Genomic DNA, 16,840 nt, shown 5'->3' with positions numbered 1-16,840 from the left:
AACACAGGACTTGAGAACTCCCTTTTCTTACCTCCCAAATCTATTTACTTTAGCTTTCTGTTTATTAATTTTTTTTACAACTTCATGCTTTCTAGCCCTGTACTATAATTTCCCTTTTTCTTGGGTGTCTCCAACAAACTCTGAACTCCATCCGTGCAGAGAATTGTATTTAGTAGGTTCTCCATAAATATGTTGAATGATTGAGGGAATGAATGAATTCTCTCCATTTTGAAGCTGAGGAACCTGAGACCCAGAGAGCTTAAGTATCTTTCTCAGCATTACACAGCTGTAGGTGGCTGAGCTGGGCTTTGAGCTCTTGATAACAGAGCTCCTCTTCCAGACCGCTGGCCCCTCGCCTTCTCTTCCTTTGACCTCAGGAATTCTTGGGGACACAGAGAAGAGACTAAATATTTACTTTGAATCAACTTACCACTTAGGATTCAATTAGCTCAGTAATAATCATATGTTGGACAATTTGATAGCAACATTAAACTTGGTTGTCAGAGGCTTGGTTTTTGTTATTTGTGGCAGCCACAACTTGGGAGGGGGCTGACACATGTTTACAAACAAGGGTTCATTTATGATAGGTGGGTCTTCAATGCTTGGCTTATCCAGAGTGTTCAGTACAGAGGTGACAGTTCTAAGGGATATTGAAACGAGACTGCACAGCTCTTACCTTTAACCAATATAGGTAGATTGATTGCATCAGTGGCCTCAAGATGGGTCTCCATGTCTCCACACCCCTTCCCTGCAACTTTGTAACTCCTTCCCACTCTGACTCAGACTTGGCTTTGAGACTTGCTTTGGCCAAAGCAATATTAGCAAGTGTGACTCAGAGGTTTCAAAAGTGAGTGTGCCATGCTTTTTGCCCTTTACAGGATTAATCTTGCTTGATTTTGCATCCCTGCCTCTACCATGAGAATATGCCCAGGATAACCTGCTGGACGTATGTGAGAAACATATGAAAGAGAGTTTAGTCATCCTATTATACCAGCTGAGGTTGTCCATAATCAGCCACCTAGCCAACTTGTAGCTGACTGTGGTCATATGAGTGAGCCCAGCCAAGATCAGCACACTGCCCCAGCCAACCCACAGACTCAGCAGCAACAATCAAGCCTCATTTTTTTTCAGACACTTAGTTTCGTAAGTGGTTTGCTATGAAACATTACTTGTGGCAATTGCCCCAACTGATACAGTAGCCAATGGGTTGTCAACCTTTTGCATTTGATTGCAACAACTTGAAATAGACAAAGAGAAAGGTTGGATCTCCATTTCCTCTTAGTTATTAGGATCTATAAATCTATCATGGTTGAATTAAAGTTCTTTCTGAAGAAGATCTGTGCAAGGCTTTATCTGTTTCTGCAACAGTGTTACATGTTGGTCTGAAATACAGTCACCTTCAGGAATCCTATATTTCTAAAGTAAGTGGGTAAAGTTGTGATCTCCACAATAGGATTTTTTCTTACTATAAACATCAAGCTTGGTGTATTTCTTCACCCCCATGTCTCATATGCCTCCACTAGAGGGAGAAAAGAGACTCAGGATAAAACCTGCAGAGTTCTTAAATCCCATAAAGTGCAATAACATTGTCCTCTTACAATCCAAATAATTTATGGTGTCCCCCCCCAAAATACAAATCCATCCAGTCAAGAAATATTTATTGACCACTGACAATGTACCTTCCCACACCAGAACATTAAAGTAGTTGAAAAAAAACTGAAAAGTTGAAATGTAAGGATATTAGAATGTAAAATAATATTTTAAATTTAAATATTTTATTTATCCCTTAACCAGAATTTATGAAAATTTTACTTTCTTTGTTTTACTAGAAACACTCATCAGTAATATTTTCAAAATCAAGTTCTAGGGGAAAAAATGAACCTTTAAAAAGTACATTTAAAAAGAGTATGTAAAAATATTTGCAAATGAAGCAACTGACAAAGGATTAATCTCCAAAATTTACAAGCAGCTCATGCAGCTCAATATCAAAAAACCAAACAACCCAATCCAAAAATGGGCAGAAGACCTAAATAGACATTTCTCCAAAGAAGATATACAGATTGCCAACAAACACATGAAAGGATGCTCAACATCACTAATCATTAGAGCAATGCAAATCAAAACTGCAATGAGATATCATCTCACACCAGTCAGAATGGCCATCATCAAAAAATCTACAAACAATAAATGCTGGAGAGGGTGTGGAGAAAAGGGAACCCTCTTGCACTGTTGGTGGGAATGTAAATTGATACAGCCACTATGGAGAACAGTATGGAGGTTCCTTGAAAAACTAAAAATAGAACTACCATACGACCCAGCAATCCCACTACTGGGCATAGACCCTGAGAAAACCATAATTCAAAAAGTGTCATGTACCACAATGTTCATTGCGGCTCTATTTACAATAGCCAGGACATGGAAGCAACCTAAGTGTCCATCAACAGATGAATGGATAAAGATGTGGCACATATGTACAATGGAATATTACTCAGCCATAAAAAGAAATGAAATTGAGTTACTTGTAGTTAGGTGGATGGACCTAGAGTCTGTCATACAGAGTGAAGTAAGTCAGAAAGAGAAAAACAAATACCATATGCTAACACATATATATGGAATCTAAAAAAAAAAAATGGTTCTGATGAACCTAGGGGCAGGACAGGAATAAAGACACAGACGTAGAGAATGAACTTGAGGACACAGGGAGGGGGAAGGGTAAGCTGGGACGAAGTGAGAGAGTGGCATGGACATATATACACTCCCAAATGTAAAATAGATAGCTAGTGGGAAGCAGCCGCATAGCACAGGGAGATCAGCTCGGTGCTTTGTGTCCACCTAGAGAGGGATGGGATAGGGAGGGTGGGAGGGAGATGCAACAGGGAGGGGATATGGGGATATATGTATGCGTATGGCTGATTCACTTTGTTGTACAGCAGAAACTAACACACCATTGTAAAGCAATTATACTGCAATAAAGATGTTAAAAAAAAAGTCATGTCTGATTTAGCATTTGACACAATAATGACAAAAAAAGATGTTAAAATGAGAAGCAAAAGGCAAGCTTAATAAAATTTTATAGCATTAATATTAAAAAATAATCTCTAGAGTAGGTATCATTTCTTGCCTAAGTGTAAGCAATGTAAGAAAATATTATAACTAAAAACATTAAATAATCCCCCCAGACTAGATTACCTCTGTAGAATTCAATAGAGAAATCCTGACAGAGATTGAAGTGTACAAAGATAAGGAAAAATCATTTTTCTTGCCACATGAAACCCAATCTCTCACTCACAAAAACGTTTACTCTTGTCGTTTTTGTCTACCAAGAGTTTAATAGAGTACAATGTTAATCTAACAAAGCATCTCACTCCAGAAACAGGGTTGACACTTAAAGAGGCAAGTAGAACGGAGGGCTGTCCTGCAGTGAACCACTTCCCAGGGGCCGCAGCGCTCGGCTTCTTCAGGACAGTCTTCTCCATTTTTCACCTAGTTCTCAGGGCTCCTGGCTCTCTCTGTCTCCCTGGCAAGCCTGTCTGCCCTCAAGGCCATATCCAGTCTCTCCCTTGCTCTTTTCACTTTCCGAGACTGTCGGCGAATATCTGTATATGTTACTCGTTGCCTGCAGAGGGTCTGTGGGAGGAAGAGACCCGATCCTGGGATCATCTCTGCCCCGTCTGAAAACTGGGTAGTGATGGCTTCAGGGCTGTTGTGCAGAGACCTGGCACCAGCACTGCCCAGGGATTCACCTGCACCACGCAGGGCAATTACTCCGAAAATAATTGCGCTGTCCAACGTGCTGAAAGGTTCTCCTTCAGGGCTGTAGACCTGGAGCCCCTGCAGTCTCCTGAATGCACAGACTTGCTGGGGCTTCTCCAAGGTCCCCTCGCATTGACGGCGCCTGACCGCATTGTCAGGATGAGAAGTTATCTTCGTGACTGGCCTCCTGAAAACGCAGCTTGTCAGCCTCATAGGAAGTGCAGTTCCATCACGATGTCTCTGCTTGGCCTTGGCTAAATGGTCTTGTCTTTTCTTCTCCAACGTCTCAGGCATCATATTTCTTTTGCGCTTCCCCTATGAAAACAAAATGAAATGTAACATTTGAATAAAGTGGGGGATGAAACCACTGCCAGCCATGGAGAATGTTCTCAGCTCGTTTGGATAACCACCCTCCTCTCTCCCTAGAGAAATGGATCTCAATTTACTCTGTGCAACACAGTCTTTCAGAGGGTTGTTAGAACTCAGATTTCTGGATCTCAATGCAAGTCAGTCTGGGGTGGGGACAAGAAATTGCATTTCTAGGTGATTCCAACTGATGCTGACGCTGCTATTACAGGCACCACACATTGAGAACTGAAGCCTGGGACATCAAACAGATAGGAGTCAAGGACAGAAAGCTCCAGGTCATTACCCAGTACCAATTCCAGACTTTCCCCTCCACCATCCTCCTTTGAGGATGTTTTCCTCTTACCATCCCTGACACTGTCAACTCCGCACATGCTGGTACCCCCTAATCCAACATTATCTGGACAAAGAGATCACAGGGTTCTTTGAATACCAAGACATTAAACTTTTTGATATCTCTTTTTACTTTGCTATCTCTTTTTTACTTTGCTTTAAGACATGCAATCACCTAGTTTTCACAGTTCTTTAGTGCCTCATCTTCAGTGAGATCATGTACCTCTCAATACTCTGATACTTTTCTTTCAAAGCCAAGTCCCATCTTCACTCAAATATTCTCCTGCTCATAACATAACTTAGAAAAACCACATTCTCATCATAAAGTTCCTTTTTTCCACTGTAAATGACAAATTTTACTCCCTGACTCCCGTCCTCCCCTCCTCCTACTCCTCTCTCTACTATCTCAACACAACAATTGATGCTTCTTAGAAGTCGGTCCTGCTCTCACATCTGTTCTACATCCAAACCTTCTTCTAGGCAATCCCATCCATTCCCCTGCCTTCAAATACCATTAATGAACTAGACATGCTCACAGATTCACCGATCTGGCTTCAACTCTAAGACCCAAATATCCATCTGCCTACCCACCATATCAGTGATAATATCTATGACTCAACTCACCACGACCAGGTCCCAAGTTGAACCAGCCAATTCCCCAAATAGTTCATCCTTATCTCAATGTCTCCACAAACTCACTTGTTGGAACTAATATCGCATTTGCCCCTGAACGGCATTCTGGACGCCCTACCACCCCACATTCTTATACCAATTAGCCATCCATTTGCCCTCCTGAATCCACCTGAAGATTCCCAACTTTTGAATAATTCTTGAGCACCTTTCGTTTGACCTACAAAATGCCACAGAATGATCTTTCCTGTTCCCATATCAAAATTAATCTTACATTTTCTCTGTGTAATTTTTTTAATTTTAATTTTATGTGTAATATTATCTATTTGAGATTGCTTTTCTCACTAAGTTGGGTACTCAATGAAGAGAGGATAATAAGAATTTTAATATTTCCACTGATATAGTCATTTATTGCTTTGGCTTTCCAAGGTGCTCAGATATCTTTTTTTAAGAGAAGTTATGCAAACTCCAAAAACTACTTTCCAAATTTTTCTAATAAATGCACACAACTACAATTATAAAATGAGTTACTATCTTTTGTGGTGGACTGCTATCAATCGTCGCTAAGATTTCAATCCTTTCTCTCTGTGATCCATTATAAGTCTCCTCACAATAATCTGTTTAAACTGTAAACCTAATCAGTGCACCTTTCCTTTTAAATCTCACATTTCTGTCTTCCGAAGATACTTTTTTAAAGGGAAAACATAAAACTCACTTTATTCCTGTTGTCCTGACATTATAATTAATACTACCCCTTTCATTACTCAAAATGTAATGACACGTTTGATAGAAAAATGACTTGATCTGCCTATTTATAGAGCAGCTGTTATATGCCAAGTTGTGTACTAAAACACACTACTCGGAATTTAACTTAACAAAGTCATTGCCCTAGATTATTTTAATCTTGATGAGAGAAAAGGGTTATAGACTAAGGAATGTCTAGTAATAGCGTTAGGTATAATTAGGTGCTATGATAAACAGCAAGGCCAACACAAAGACAGAGAGGGAAGGAGCGGGATAGGAACAGAAGTAAGAAGGGAGAGTAGGAAAAAGAAATTAACTACAATGATGGATGACAAAGAAACTGGAGAGCCCTATTTGAAGCAGAGCACAGAATTTTTTTAAAAAGAAGAAAAAAAGACCAAACACATTGTGGGCAAATAATTGTCCATAGAGGAGAACGACTTAAACACTCTAGGGCCAAATACTACTTCCACTACCTAGTGATTTTGGTTAAAAAAAACATACACACACACATTTCATCTATTATCCAAAAAAAGCTTCATATACAAAAATATACACAATCTTGACTATTTCTTAAGAAACATTAAGACCTGGGAAATAACTTTCAATGAGATACCTTCTTGTTTTTAGAGCTAAATTCTGCTAACTTAGATTTTACAGAAGAAAAAAGCATCCTAATGGACACTCCTGTCATCAGTATGGATTCCACACTCACCAGAAGAGGCTGGCTTGGAAAACTGGTCCGTTCAGGTTCCCCCATCTTCCGAGAGCTGTCCTCGGACCCACCCCTGAGATGCAGACAGCCTGTGTCTTGCTGGAAAGTGCAGTGACTTCTGCCTCTGATTCCCCCTTTTATAGGGGAAGAGAGTGGACAACCCAATCAGGGGACAACCCAATCCAGAAGACGCACTCTATCTCAGATCAGAGGCACTGGAGAGATTCCCAAATCTTTCCACACAAACACAAGAATTTGAGGCTATTGACAATATTAGACACTATTGAATAATATGAAATACTATATGAAAAAATTTAATACATTTGTGAATGGGGGTGCTATTTGTACTTTCTATCAACAATTTAATGTTTCCTTTTTCACTCAGTATGAATACCTTCTACAAAAATAGTTATGGACGTTTCTATATGCTAAAATTTCCACACAACTTATGTTTTCATAGAAAAAACTACAGATTGTATAAACGTTTATCAATAAAAGAATGTCCAAAACATTTACTAACAAGTCTATGAAGTCTATATCACAGACTCATTGAAAAGAAAATGTTTTGTACATCTACATTTCACCTAATTACTGGTAAATTCGAGATTATTTCAACCATCTTACTCCTTCCCTACCCTCTGACATAAACAGTCTCTTTGCTGTCTTTATTTCACTATAATTTAATTCTTTTATTGTTACATTTTCTCTCTATAAACTTGCTAGTTGAAGTCATGTACAGAACTTGTGAAGTTACTTTAGTGATCAAATTCTGACTCCTTTAATTAATATAGACTAATACAGTTAATTGCTCTTACCACCTCTCCCAAATGCTAATACCTTAGAACACTTTCAACTCCATTTCAGCTTTCCTGACTTTTCTGTTACTGTTGCCATGCATCTTAATTCTACATGTATTTTAATCTCCATGAGAGAATTCCAGAATTGCTTTATGAAACAAACTTCACTTATATTTATTTCTAAATTATTCTTTCCTTTTCTCTTCATTTCCTCCTGCATTCCTGGCTTTTGATCTGAGATATTTTCCTTTGTACTTCATAACTCACTCTAGTATTTTGTCTAATTCAAGACCACTAACAATGAAATGTTTTACTTTAAGTTTTTAAAGAATCTTAATTTGGGTCAATATTGATGCTGGGTATAGAATTCTGATTTGATATGATTTTTGACCACTTTAAAAATGGTGCTCTGTTGATCTCTATCTTATTTATGTTTAGACATTCCCAATTAGCATTTTCTTGCTTGTTTGGCCTTTGCATTCTCTAAAATCTTTGATATTCACTCTGATTTTTAGACCATAGTGTAGCTCATTATTGTTTCCCATGTATTTTCTTTGCTTAAAGAATGTTGAGTTAATTGCGTCTGTGGGTTGATGTCTTTCATCCGTTTGGAACATGCTTGTGTACATTTTCATTGTGATATCAATTCCTCATCAAATTCCCTCTGCTCCCCCTTTTAATCACATCCCACTTCTCTTTAAACTCTGTCCTGAGTTTTCCAATATTGTTCACACTGTGCTTTTGCGGGGATATTTGCTCTTGAACTGTCTTGCAGTTTTAATCCAGTCTCTTGCTGGAATCAACACCTTCATAATCACTTAAATGCTTAATTTCACTCTAACAAAAACAAAATATATAGCTTTATTTTTAAAGAAAAGAGAGCAGTTTCACAATGAAGGGGTAAATTATTCCTTTTGATACAATTAAATGCAAATAGATAATAAAAAACTGTAACTTCCATCATGTTAAGCTATATTCGGAGTCAAAGTTCACCAAAATTTACTAGGAAGACAGAAGGGATGGAAAATATGAGTGGGAAAACATTTTGAGTTACATACATCTGGAGAGTCACATTCTTTATTTTTTTTTTTGGCTGCACTGCACAGCATGTGGGATCTTAGTTCCCCAGCCAGGGACTGATCTCATGCCCCCTGCAGTGGAAGGGCAGAGTCTTAACCACTGGACCGCCAGGGAATTCTCTGGGTTACCCTCATCTGGTAAAGTACATCAAGACATTATATAAATATAGTAATTCTGTCATGAAACAGAATGCTAAAACTGCTCTAGAAAAATGAGTCAAACTCTAGAATAGACATCCATAAAAGAGGATTAAAAAATACTTTGTGTGAATCTTTCTTACTACTGGAAATCTTATAAAATCTAGAGACAGATCAAATTTAACTTTTGAACTAGATGGGCTGTAATGTTAAAATACTATTTCAAGGCTCAGAAACAAGAAAAGGATATAACATATCTTGTGCTTCATTCTGATGGGGACTACATTTTGGAATGATAATATTAAATTTCTTCAGTTAAATAAAAGGGTTAAAAAACAGTTTCCTCTATTCGTGTTTACTTTCCTCAATGTGTGTTCTACCAAATTTAAAATTATGTAGGCCACGTTGTTCTAATTCTATTGCTGTTGGCTGGATAAAACCTTGCGGTTCATCACAGAGGTTATTTCTATATAGCATGTTATAAATTCTGTGCGCTCCTTATAACTCTTTCCTCTCAGTAAGATTAACTTCAACAGGGGCAGGGAGTCTCTTTAGTTTATTTCTGGGTCACAGATTTTACCCCAGAGTTTGCACATAATGTGTGTGCTCTATAAAAGGGGAGACCAAACAATTGTCCCTCTCAATTGGGATATATTGGGGAATGAAAAGGGCAGTATTAATAATTATGATAGGACAACAGGGTAAATATGTGCTGAAGACAGAAATGAAAGATTAAAAGTACACTGCTATATTTAAAATGGATAACCAAAAAGGACTTACTGTATAGCACAGGGAACTCTGCTCAAATATTATGTAACAACCTAAATGGGAAAATAATTTGAAAAAGAATAGAAACATGTATATGTATAACTGAATCACTTTGCTGTACACCTGAAACTAACACATCATTGTTAATCAACTATACTCTAATGTAAAATTAAAAGTTTTTTAAAAGGATATTTAAGATTTTTTTTAAAAGTAAGGTAACTGATTAGGTTTGCATTTTAAACTGATGATGGTGTCTAGAATCTTATGATTGGATTACGGAGGGAAAGTTTGGAATCTTAAGCTATAATTGCTCATTTATTGCAGTGTATCTCTTAAAAGATGATACCTTTGAGACCTTCAAGATGGCAGAAGAGTAAGACGCGGAGATCACCTTCCCCCCCCACAAATACATCTGAAATACATCTACACGTGGAACAACTCCTACAGAACACCTACTGAACGCTGGCAGAAGACCTCAGACCTCCCAAAAGGCAAGAAACTCCCCACGTACCTGGGTAGGGCAAAAGAAAAAAGAAAAAACAGAGACAAAAGAAAAGGGATGGGACCTGCACCGGTGGGAGGGAGCCGTGAAGGAGGAAAGGTTTCCACACACTAGGAAGGCCCTCCATGGGCGGAGACTGCGGGTGGCGGAGGAGGGGAGCTTTGGAGCCACGGAGGAGAGCGCAGCCACAGGGTGCGGAGGGCAAAGCGGAGAGATTCCCGCACAGAGGATCGGCGCCGAGCAGCACTCACCAGCCCGAGAGGCTTGTCTGCTCCCCCGCCGGGGCGGGCGGGGGCTGGGAGCTGAGGCTCGGGCTTCGGTCGGATCGCAGGGAGAGGACTGGGGTTGGCGGCGTGAACACAGCCTGAAGGGGCTAGCGCACCACAGCTAGCCGGGAGGGAGTCCAGGAAAAAGTCTGCAGCTGCCGAAGAGGCAAGAGACTTTTTCTTTCCTCTTTGTTTCCTGGTGCGCGAGGAAAGGGGATTCAGAGCGCCGCTTAAAGGAGCTCCAGAGACGGGCGCGAGCCGCAGCTCTCAGCGCGGACCCCAGAGACGGGCATGAGACGCTAAGGCTGCTGCTGCCGCCACCAAGAAGCCTGTGTGCAAGCACAGGGCACTATCCACACCGCCCCTCCCGGGAGCTGGTGCAGCCCGCCACGGCCAGGCTCCTGTGATCCGGGGACAACTTCCCAGGAAGAACGCACGGCGCGCCTCGGGCTGCTGCAACGTCACGCCGGCCTCTGCCGCCGCAGGCTCGCCCCGCATCCGTACCCCTCCCTCCGCCCGGCCTGAGTGAGCCAGAGCCCCCGAAGCAGCTGCTCCTTTAACCCCGTCCTGTGTGAGCGAAGAACAGATGCCCTCAGGCGACCTACACGCAGAGGCGGGTCCAAATCCAAACCTGAACCCCAGGAGCTGTGCGAACAAAGAAGAGAAAGGGAAATCTCTCCCAGCAGCCTCAGAAGCAGCGGATTAAAGCTCCACAATCAACTTGATGTGCCTGCATCTGTGGAATACCTGAATAGACAACGAATCATCCCAAATTGAGGAGGTGGACTTTGGGAGCAACGATATATATTTCTTTTCCCTTTTTCTCTTTTTGTGAGTGTTTATGTGTATGCTTCTGTGTGTAATTTTGTCTGTATAGCTTTGCTTTTACCATTTGTCCTAGGGTTCTGTCTGTCCTTTGTTTTTTTTAGTATAGTTTTTAGCGCTTCTTATCATTGGTGGATTTGTTTTTTTGTATTGGTTGCTCTCTTCTTTTTTTCTTTTCTTTTTATTACTTTTTAATGTTTTTAATAATTATTTTTATTTTAATAAGTTTATTTTATTTTATTTCTTTTTTTCTCTTTCTTTTTTTTCTCCCTTTTCTTCTGACCCGTGTGGCTGACAGGGTCTTGGTGCTCCAGCCAGGTGTCAGGCCTGTGCCTCTGAGGTGGGAGAGCCGAGTTCAGGACATTGGTCCACCAGAGACCTCCCAGCTCCATGAAATATCGAACGGTGAAAGCTCTCCCAAGATCTCCATCTCAACGCTAAGACCCAGCTCCACTCAATGACCAGCAAGCTCCAGTGCTGGACACCCCATGCCAAACAACTAACAAAACAGGAACACAACCCCACCCATTAGCAGAGAGGCTGCCTAAAATCATAATAAGGTCACAGACACCCCAAAACACACCACCGGATGCGGTCCTGCCCACCAGAAAGACAAGATCCAGCGTCATCCACCAGAACACAGGCACTAATCCCCTCCACCAGGAAGTCTACACAACCCACTGAACCGACCTTAGCCATTGGGGGCAGACAACAAAAACAACGGGAACTACGAACCTGCAGCCTGCAAAAAGGAAACCCCAAACACAGTAAGTTAAGCAAAATGAGAAGACAGAGAAACACACAGCAGATGAAGGAGCAAGGTAAAAATGCACCAGACCAAACAAATGAAGAGGAAATAGGCAGCCTACCTGAAAAAGAATTCAGAGTAATGACAGTAAAGATGTCCCAAATCTTGGAAATAGAATGGAGAAAATACAAGGAACGTTTAACAAGGACCTAGAAGAACTAAACAGTAAACAAACAATGATGAACAACACAATGAATGAAATTAAAAATTCTCTAAAAGGAATCAATAGCAGAATAACTGAGGCAGAGGAACGGATAACTGACCTGGAAGATAAAATAGTGGAAATAACTACTGCAGAGCAGAATAAAGAAAAAAGAATGAAAAGAATTGAGGACAGTCTCAGAGACCTCTGGGACAACATTAAACACACCAACATTTGAATTATAGGGGTCCCAGAAGAAGAAGAGAAAAAGAAAGGGATTGAGAAAATATTTGAAGAGATTATAGTTAAAAACTTCCCTAATATGGGAAAGGAAATAGTTAATAAGTCCAGGAAGCACAGAGAGTCCCATACAGGATAAATGCAAGGAGAAACACATCAAGACACATATTAATCAAACTATCAAAAATTAAATACAAAGAAAAAATATTAAAAGCAGCAAGGGAAGAACAACAAATAACATATAAGGGAATCCCCATACGGTTAACAGCTGGCGTTTCAGCAGAAACTCTGCAAGCCAGAAGGGAGTGGCAGGACATATTTAAAGTGATGAAAGGGAAAAACCTACAACCAAGATTACTCTATCTAGAAAAGATCTCATTTAGATTCGATGGAGAAATTAAAAGCTTTACAGACAAGCAAAAGCTAAGGGAATTCAGCACTACCAAACTAGCTTTACGACAAATGCTAAAGGAACTTCTCTAGGCAGGAAACACAAGAAAAGGAAAATGACAAATGACAATGACAAACCCAAAACAATTAAGAAAACGGTAATAGGAACATACATATCGATAATTACCTTAAATGTAAATGGATTAAATTCTCCAACCAAAACACATAGACTGGCTGACTGGATACAAAAACAAGACCCGTATATATGCTGCCTACAAGAGACCCACTTCAGACCTAGGGACACATACAGACTGAAAGTGAGGGGATGGAGAAAGGTATTCCATGCAAATGGAAATCAAAAGAAAGCTGGAGTAGCAATTCTCATATCAGACAAAATAGACTTTAAAATAAAGACTATTACAAGAGACAAAGAAGGACACTACATAATGATCAAGGGATCAATCCAAGAAGAAGATATAACAATTGTAAATATTTATGCACCCAACATAGGAGCACCTCAATACATAAGGCCAAGGCTAACAGCCATAAAAGGGGAAATCGACAGTAACACAATCATAAAAGGGGACTTTAACACCCCACTTTCACCAATAGACAGATATCCAAAATGAAAATAAATAAGGAAACACAAGCTTTAAATGATACATTAAACAAAATGTACTTAATTGATATTTATAGGACATTCCATCCAAAAACAACAGAATACACTTTCTTCTCATGTGCTCATGGTACATTCTCCAGGATAGATCACAACTTGGGTCACAAATCAAGCCTTGATAAATTTAAGAAAATTGAAATCATATCAAGTATCTTTTCCGACCACAATGCTATGAGACTAGATATCAATTACAGGAAAAAAATCTGTAAAAAATACAAACACATGGAGGCTAAACAATACACTATTTAATAACCAAGAGATCACTGAAGAAATCAAAGAGGAAGTCAAAAAATACCTAGAAACAGGGCTTCCCTGGTGGCGCAGCGGTTAAGAATCCGCCTGCCAATGCAGGGGACACGGGTTCGAGCCCTGGTCCGGGAAGATCCCACATGCCGCGGAGCAACTATGCCCGTGTGCCACAACTACTGAGCCCGCGCTCTAGAGCCCGTGAGCCACAACTACTGAGCCCGTGTGCCTAGAGCCTGTGCTCCGCAACAAGAGAAGCCACTGCAATGAGAAGCCTGCGCACCGCAACGAAGAGTGGCTCCCGTTCGCCGCAACTAGAGAAAACCTGCGCACAGCAACAAAGACCCAACACAGCCCAAAATAAATAAATAAATAAATTAATTAATTAAAAAAAAAAAAAACCTAGAAACAAATGACAATGAAAACACGACGACCCAAAACCTATGGGACGCAGCAAAAGCAGTTCTAAGAGGGAAGTTTATAGCAATACAATCCTACCTCAAGAAACAAGAAACCTCTCAAATAAACAACCTAACCTTACACCTAAAGCAATTAGAGAAAGAAGAACAAAAAAACCCCAAAGTTAGCAGAAGGAAAGAAATCATAAAGACCAGATCAGAAATAAATGAAAAAGAAGTGAAGGAAACAATAGCAAAGATCAATAAAACTAAAACTTGGTTCTTTGAGAAGATAAACAAAATTGATAAACCATTAGCCAGACTCATCAAGAAAAAAAGGGAGAAGATTCAAATACATAGAATTAGAAATGAAAAAGGAGAAGTAACAACTGACACTGCAGAAATACAAAGGATCATGAGAGATTACTACAAACAACTATATGTCAATAAAATGCACAGGCTGGAAGATATGGACAAATTCTTAGAAAAGTAAAACCTTCCGAGACTGAACCAGGAAGAAACAGAAAATATAAACAGACCAACACAAGCACTGAAATCGAAACTGTGATTAAAAATCTTCCAACAAACAAAAGACCAGGACCAGATGGCTTCACAGGCAAATTCTATCAAACATTTAGAGAAGAGCTAACACCTATCCTTCTCAAACTCTTCCAAAATATAGCAGAGGGAGGAACACTCCCCAACTCATTCTACGAGGCCACCATCACCCTGATACCAAAACCAGACAAAGATGTCACAAAGAAAGAAAACTACAGGCCAATATCACTGATGAACATAGATGCAAAAATCCTCAACAAAATACTAGCAAACAGAATCCAAAAGCACATTAAAAGGATCCTACACCATGATCAAGTGGGGTTTATCCCAGGAATGCAAGGATTCTTCAATATATGCAAATCAATCAATGTGATACACCATATTAACAAATTGAAGGAGAAAAACCATATGATCATCTCCATAGATGCAGAAAAAGCTTTTGACAAAATTCAACACCCATTCATGATAAAAACCCTCCAGAAAGTAGGTAGAGGGAACTTATCTCAACATAAAAAAGGCCATATATGACAAACCCACAGCCAACATCATTCTCAATGGTGAAAAACTGAAACCATTTCCACTAAGATCAGGAACAAGACAAGGTTGCCCACTCTCACCACTATTATTCAACATAGTTTTGGAAGTTTTAGCCACAGCAATCAGAGAAGAAAAAGAAATAAAAGGAATCCAAATCGGAAAAGAAGAAGTAAAGCTGTCACTGTTTGCAGATGACATGATATCATACATAGAGGATCCTAAAGATGCTACCAGAAAACTATTAGAGCTAATCAGTGAATTTGGTAAAGTATCAGGATACAAAATTATTGCACAGAAATCTCTTTCATTCCTGTACACTAACGATGAAAAATCTGAAAGTGAAATTAAGGAAACACTCCCATTTACCATTGCAACAAAAACAATAAAATACCTAGGAATAAACCTACCTAAGGAGACAAAAGACCTGTGTGCAGAAAACTGTAAGATGCTGATGAAAGAAATTAAAGATGATACAAACAGATGGAGAGATATACCATGTTCTTGGATTGGAAGAATCAACATTGTAAAAATGACTATCCTACCCAAAGCAATCTACAGATTCAAAGCAATCCCTATCAAACTATCACTGGCATTTTTCACAGAACTAGAACAAAAAATTTCACAATTTGTATGGAAACACAAAAGATCCCGAATAGCCAAAGCAAACTTGAGAAAGAAAAACGGAGCTGGAGGAATCAGGCGCCCTGACTTCAGACTATACTACAAAGCTACAGTAATCAAAACAGTATGGTAATGGCACAAAAACAGAAATATAGATCAATGGAACAGGATAGAAAGGCCAGAGATAAACCCATACACATATGGTCACCTTATTTTTGATAAAGGAGACAAGAATATACAAGAGAGAAAAGACAGCCTCTTCAATAAGTGGTGCTGGTAAAACTGGACAGCTACATGTAAAAGAATGAAATTAGAACACTCCCTAACACCATACACAAAAATAAACTCAAAATGGATTAAAGACCTAAATGTAAGGCCAGACACTATCAAACTCTTAGAGGAAAACATAGGCAGAACACTCTATGACATAAATCACAGCAAGATCCTTTTTGACCCACCTCCTAGAGAAATGGAAATAAAAACAAAAATAAACAAATGGGAACTAATGAAACTTAAAAACTTTTGCACAGCAGAGGAAACCATAAACAATATGAAAAGACAACCTTCAGAATGGGAGAAAATATTTCCAAATGATGCAACTGACAAAGGATTAATCTCCAAAATTACAAGCAGTTCATGCAGCTCAATATCCAAAAAACAAATAACCCAATCCAAAAATGGGCCAAAGATCTAAATAGACATTTCTCCAAAGAAGATATACAGATTGCCAACAAACACATGAAAGAATGCTCAACATCATTAATCATTAGAGAAATGCAAATCAAAACTACAATGAGGTATCACCTCACACTGGTTAGAATGGCCATCATCAAAAAAGCTATAAACAATAAATGCTGGAGAGGGTGTGGAGAAAAGGGAACCCTCTTGCACTGTTGGTGGGAATGTAAATTGATACAGCCACTATGGAGAACAGTATGGTGGTTCCTTAAAAAACTAAAAATAGAACTACCATACGCCCCAGCAATCCCACTACTGGGCATATACCCTGAGAAAACCATAATTCAAAGAGAGTCATGTACCACAATGTTCATTGCAGCTCTATTTACAATAGCCCGGACATGGAAGCAATCTAAGTGTCCATTGACAGGTGAATGGATAAAGAAAATGAGGCACATATATACAATAGAATATCACTCAGCCATAAAAAGAAACGAAATTGAGTTATTTGTAGTGAGGTGGATGGACCTAGAGTCTGTCATACAGAGTGAAGTAAGTCAGAAAGAGAAAAACAAATACCATATGCTAACACATATATATAGAATCTAAAAAAAGTAAAAAATGGTTCTG

General features: G+C 39.4%; 1 protein-coding gene across 1 annotated transcript; it reads right to left on the bottom strand.

The window, feature by feature from the left end:
* Window positions 1-3,483: 3,483 nt before the first annotated feature.
* On the bottom strand, window positions 3,484-6,586 carry LOC133090702 (methyl-CpG-binding domain protein 3-like 2B). The gene is made up of 2 exons (XM_061189063.1): window positions 6,542-6,586; window positions 3,484-4,068 (listed from the first exon to the last, which is right to left on the bottom strand). The coding sequence occupies exons 1-2, from the start codon at window positions 6,584-6,586 to the stop codon at window positions 3,484-3,486; spliced, it is 630 nt and encodes a 209-aa protein (XP_061045046.1).
* Between the last annotated feature and the right edge of the window lie 10,254 nt (window positions 6,587-16,840).

Source organism: Eubalaena glacialis, chromosome 4 (assembly GCF_028564815.1).
Source record: "Eubalaena glacialis isolate mEubGla1 chromosome 4, mEubGla1.1.hap2.+ XY, whole genome shotgun sequence".
In the NCBI taxonomy this organism is placed as follows: domain Eukaryota; kingdom Metazoa; phylum Chordata; class Mammalia; order Artiodactyla; family Balaenidae; genus Eubalaena; species Eubalaena glacialis.
The sequence above is the reverse complement of the archived record's forward strand: the minus strand, read 5'-3'. Positions and strand labels throughout refer to the sequence as shown.

Bases quoted from the DNA above. Each gene is read 5' to 3' on its own strand.
- LOC133090702 (XM_061189063.1), bottom strand. From the start codon at position 6,586: ATGGGGGAACCTGAACGGACCAGTTTTCCAAGCCAGCCTCTTCTG. The intron at 4,069-6,541 runs GTGAGTGTGGAA...TTGTTTTCATAG, and splicing joins TTCCAAGCCAGCCTCTTCTG to GGGAAGCGCAAAAGAAATAT.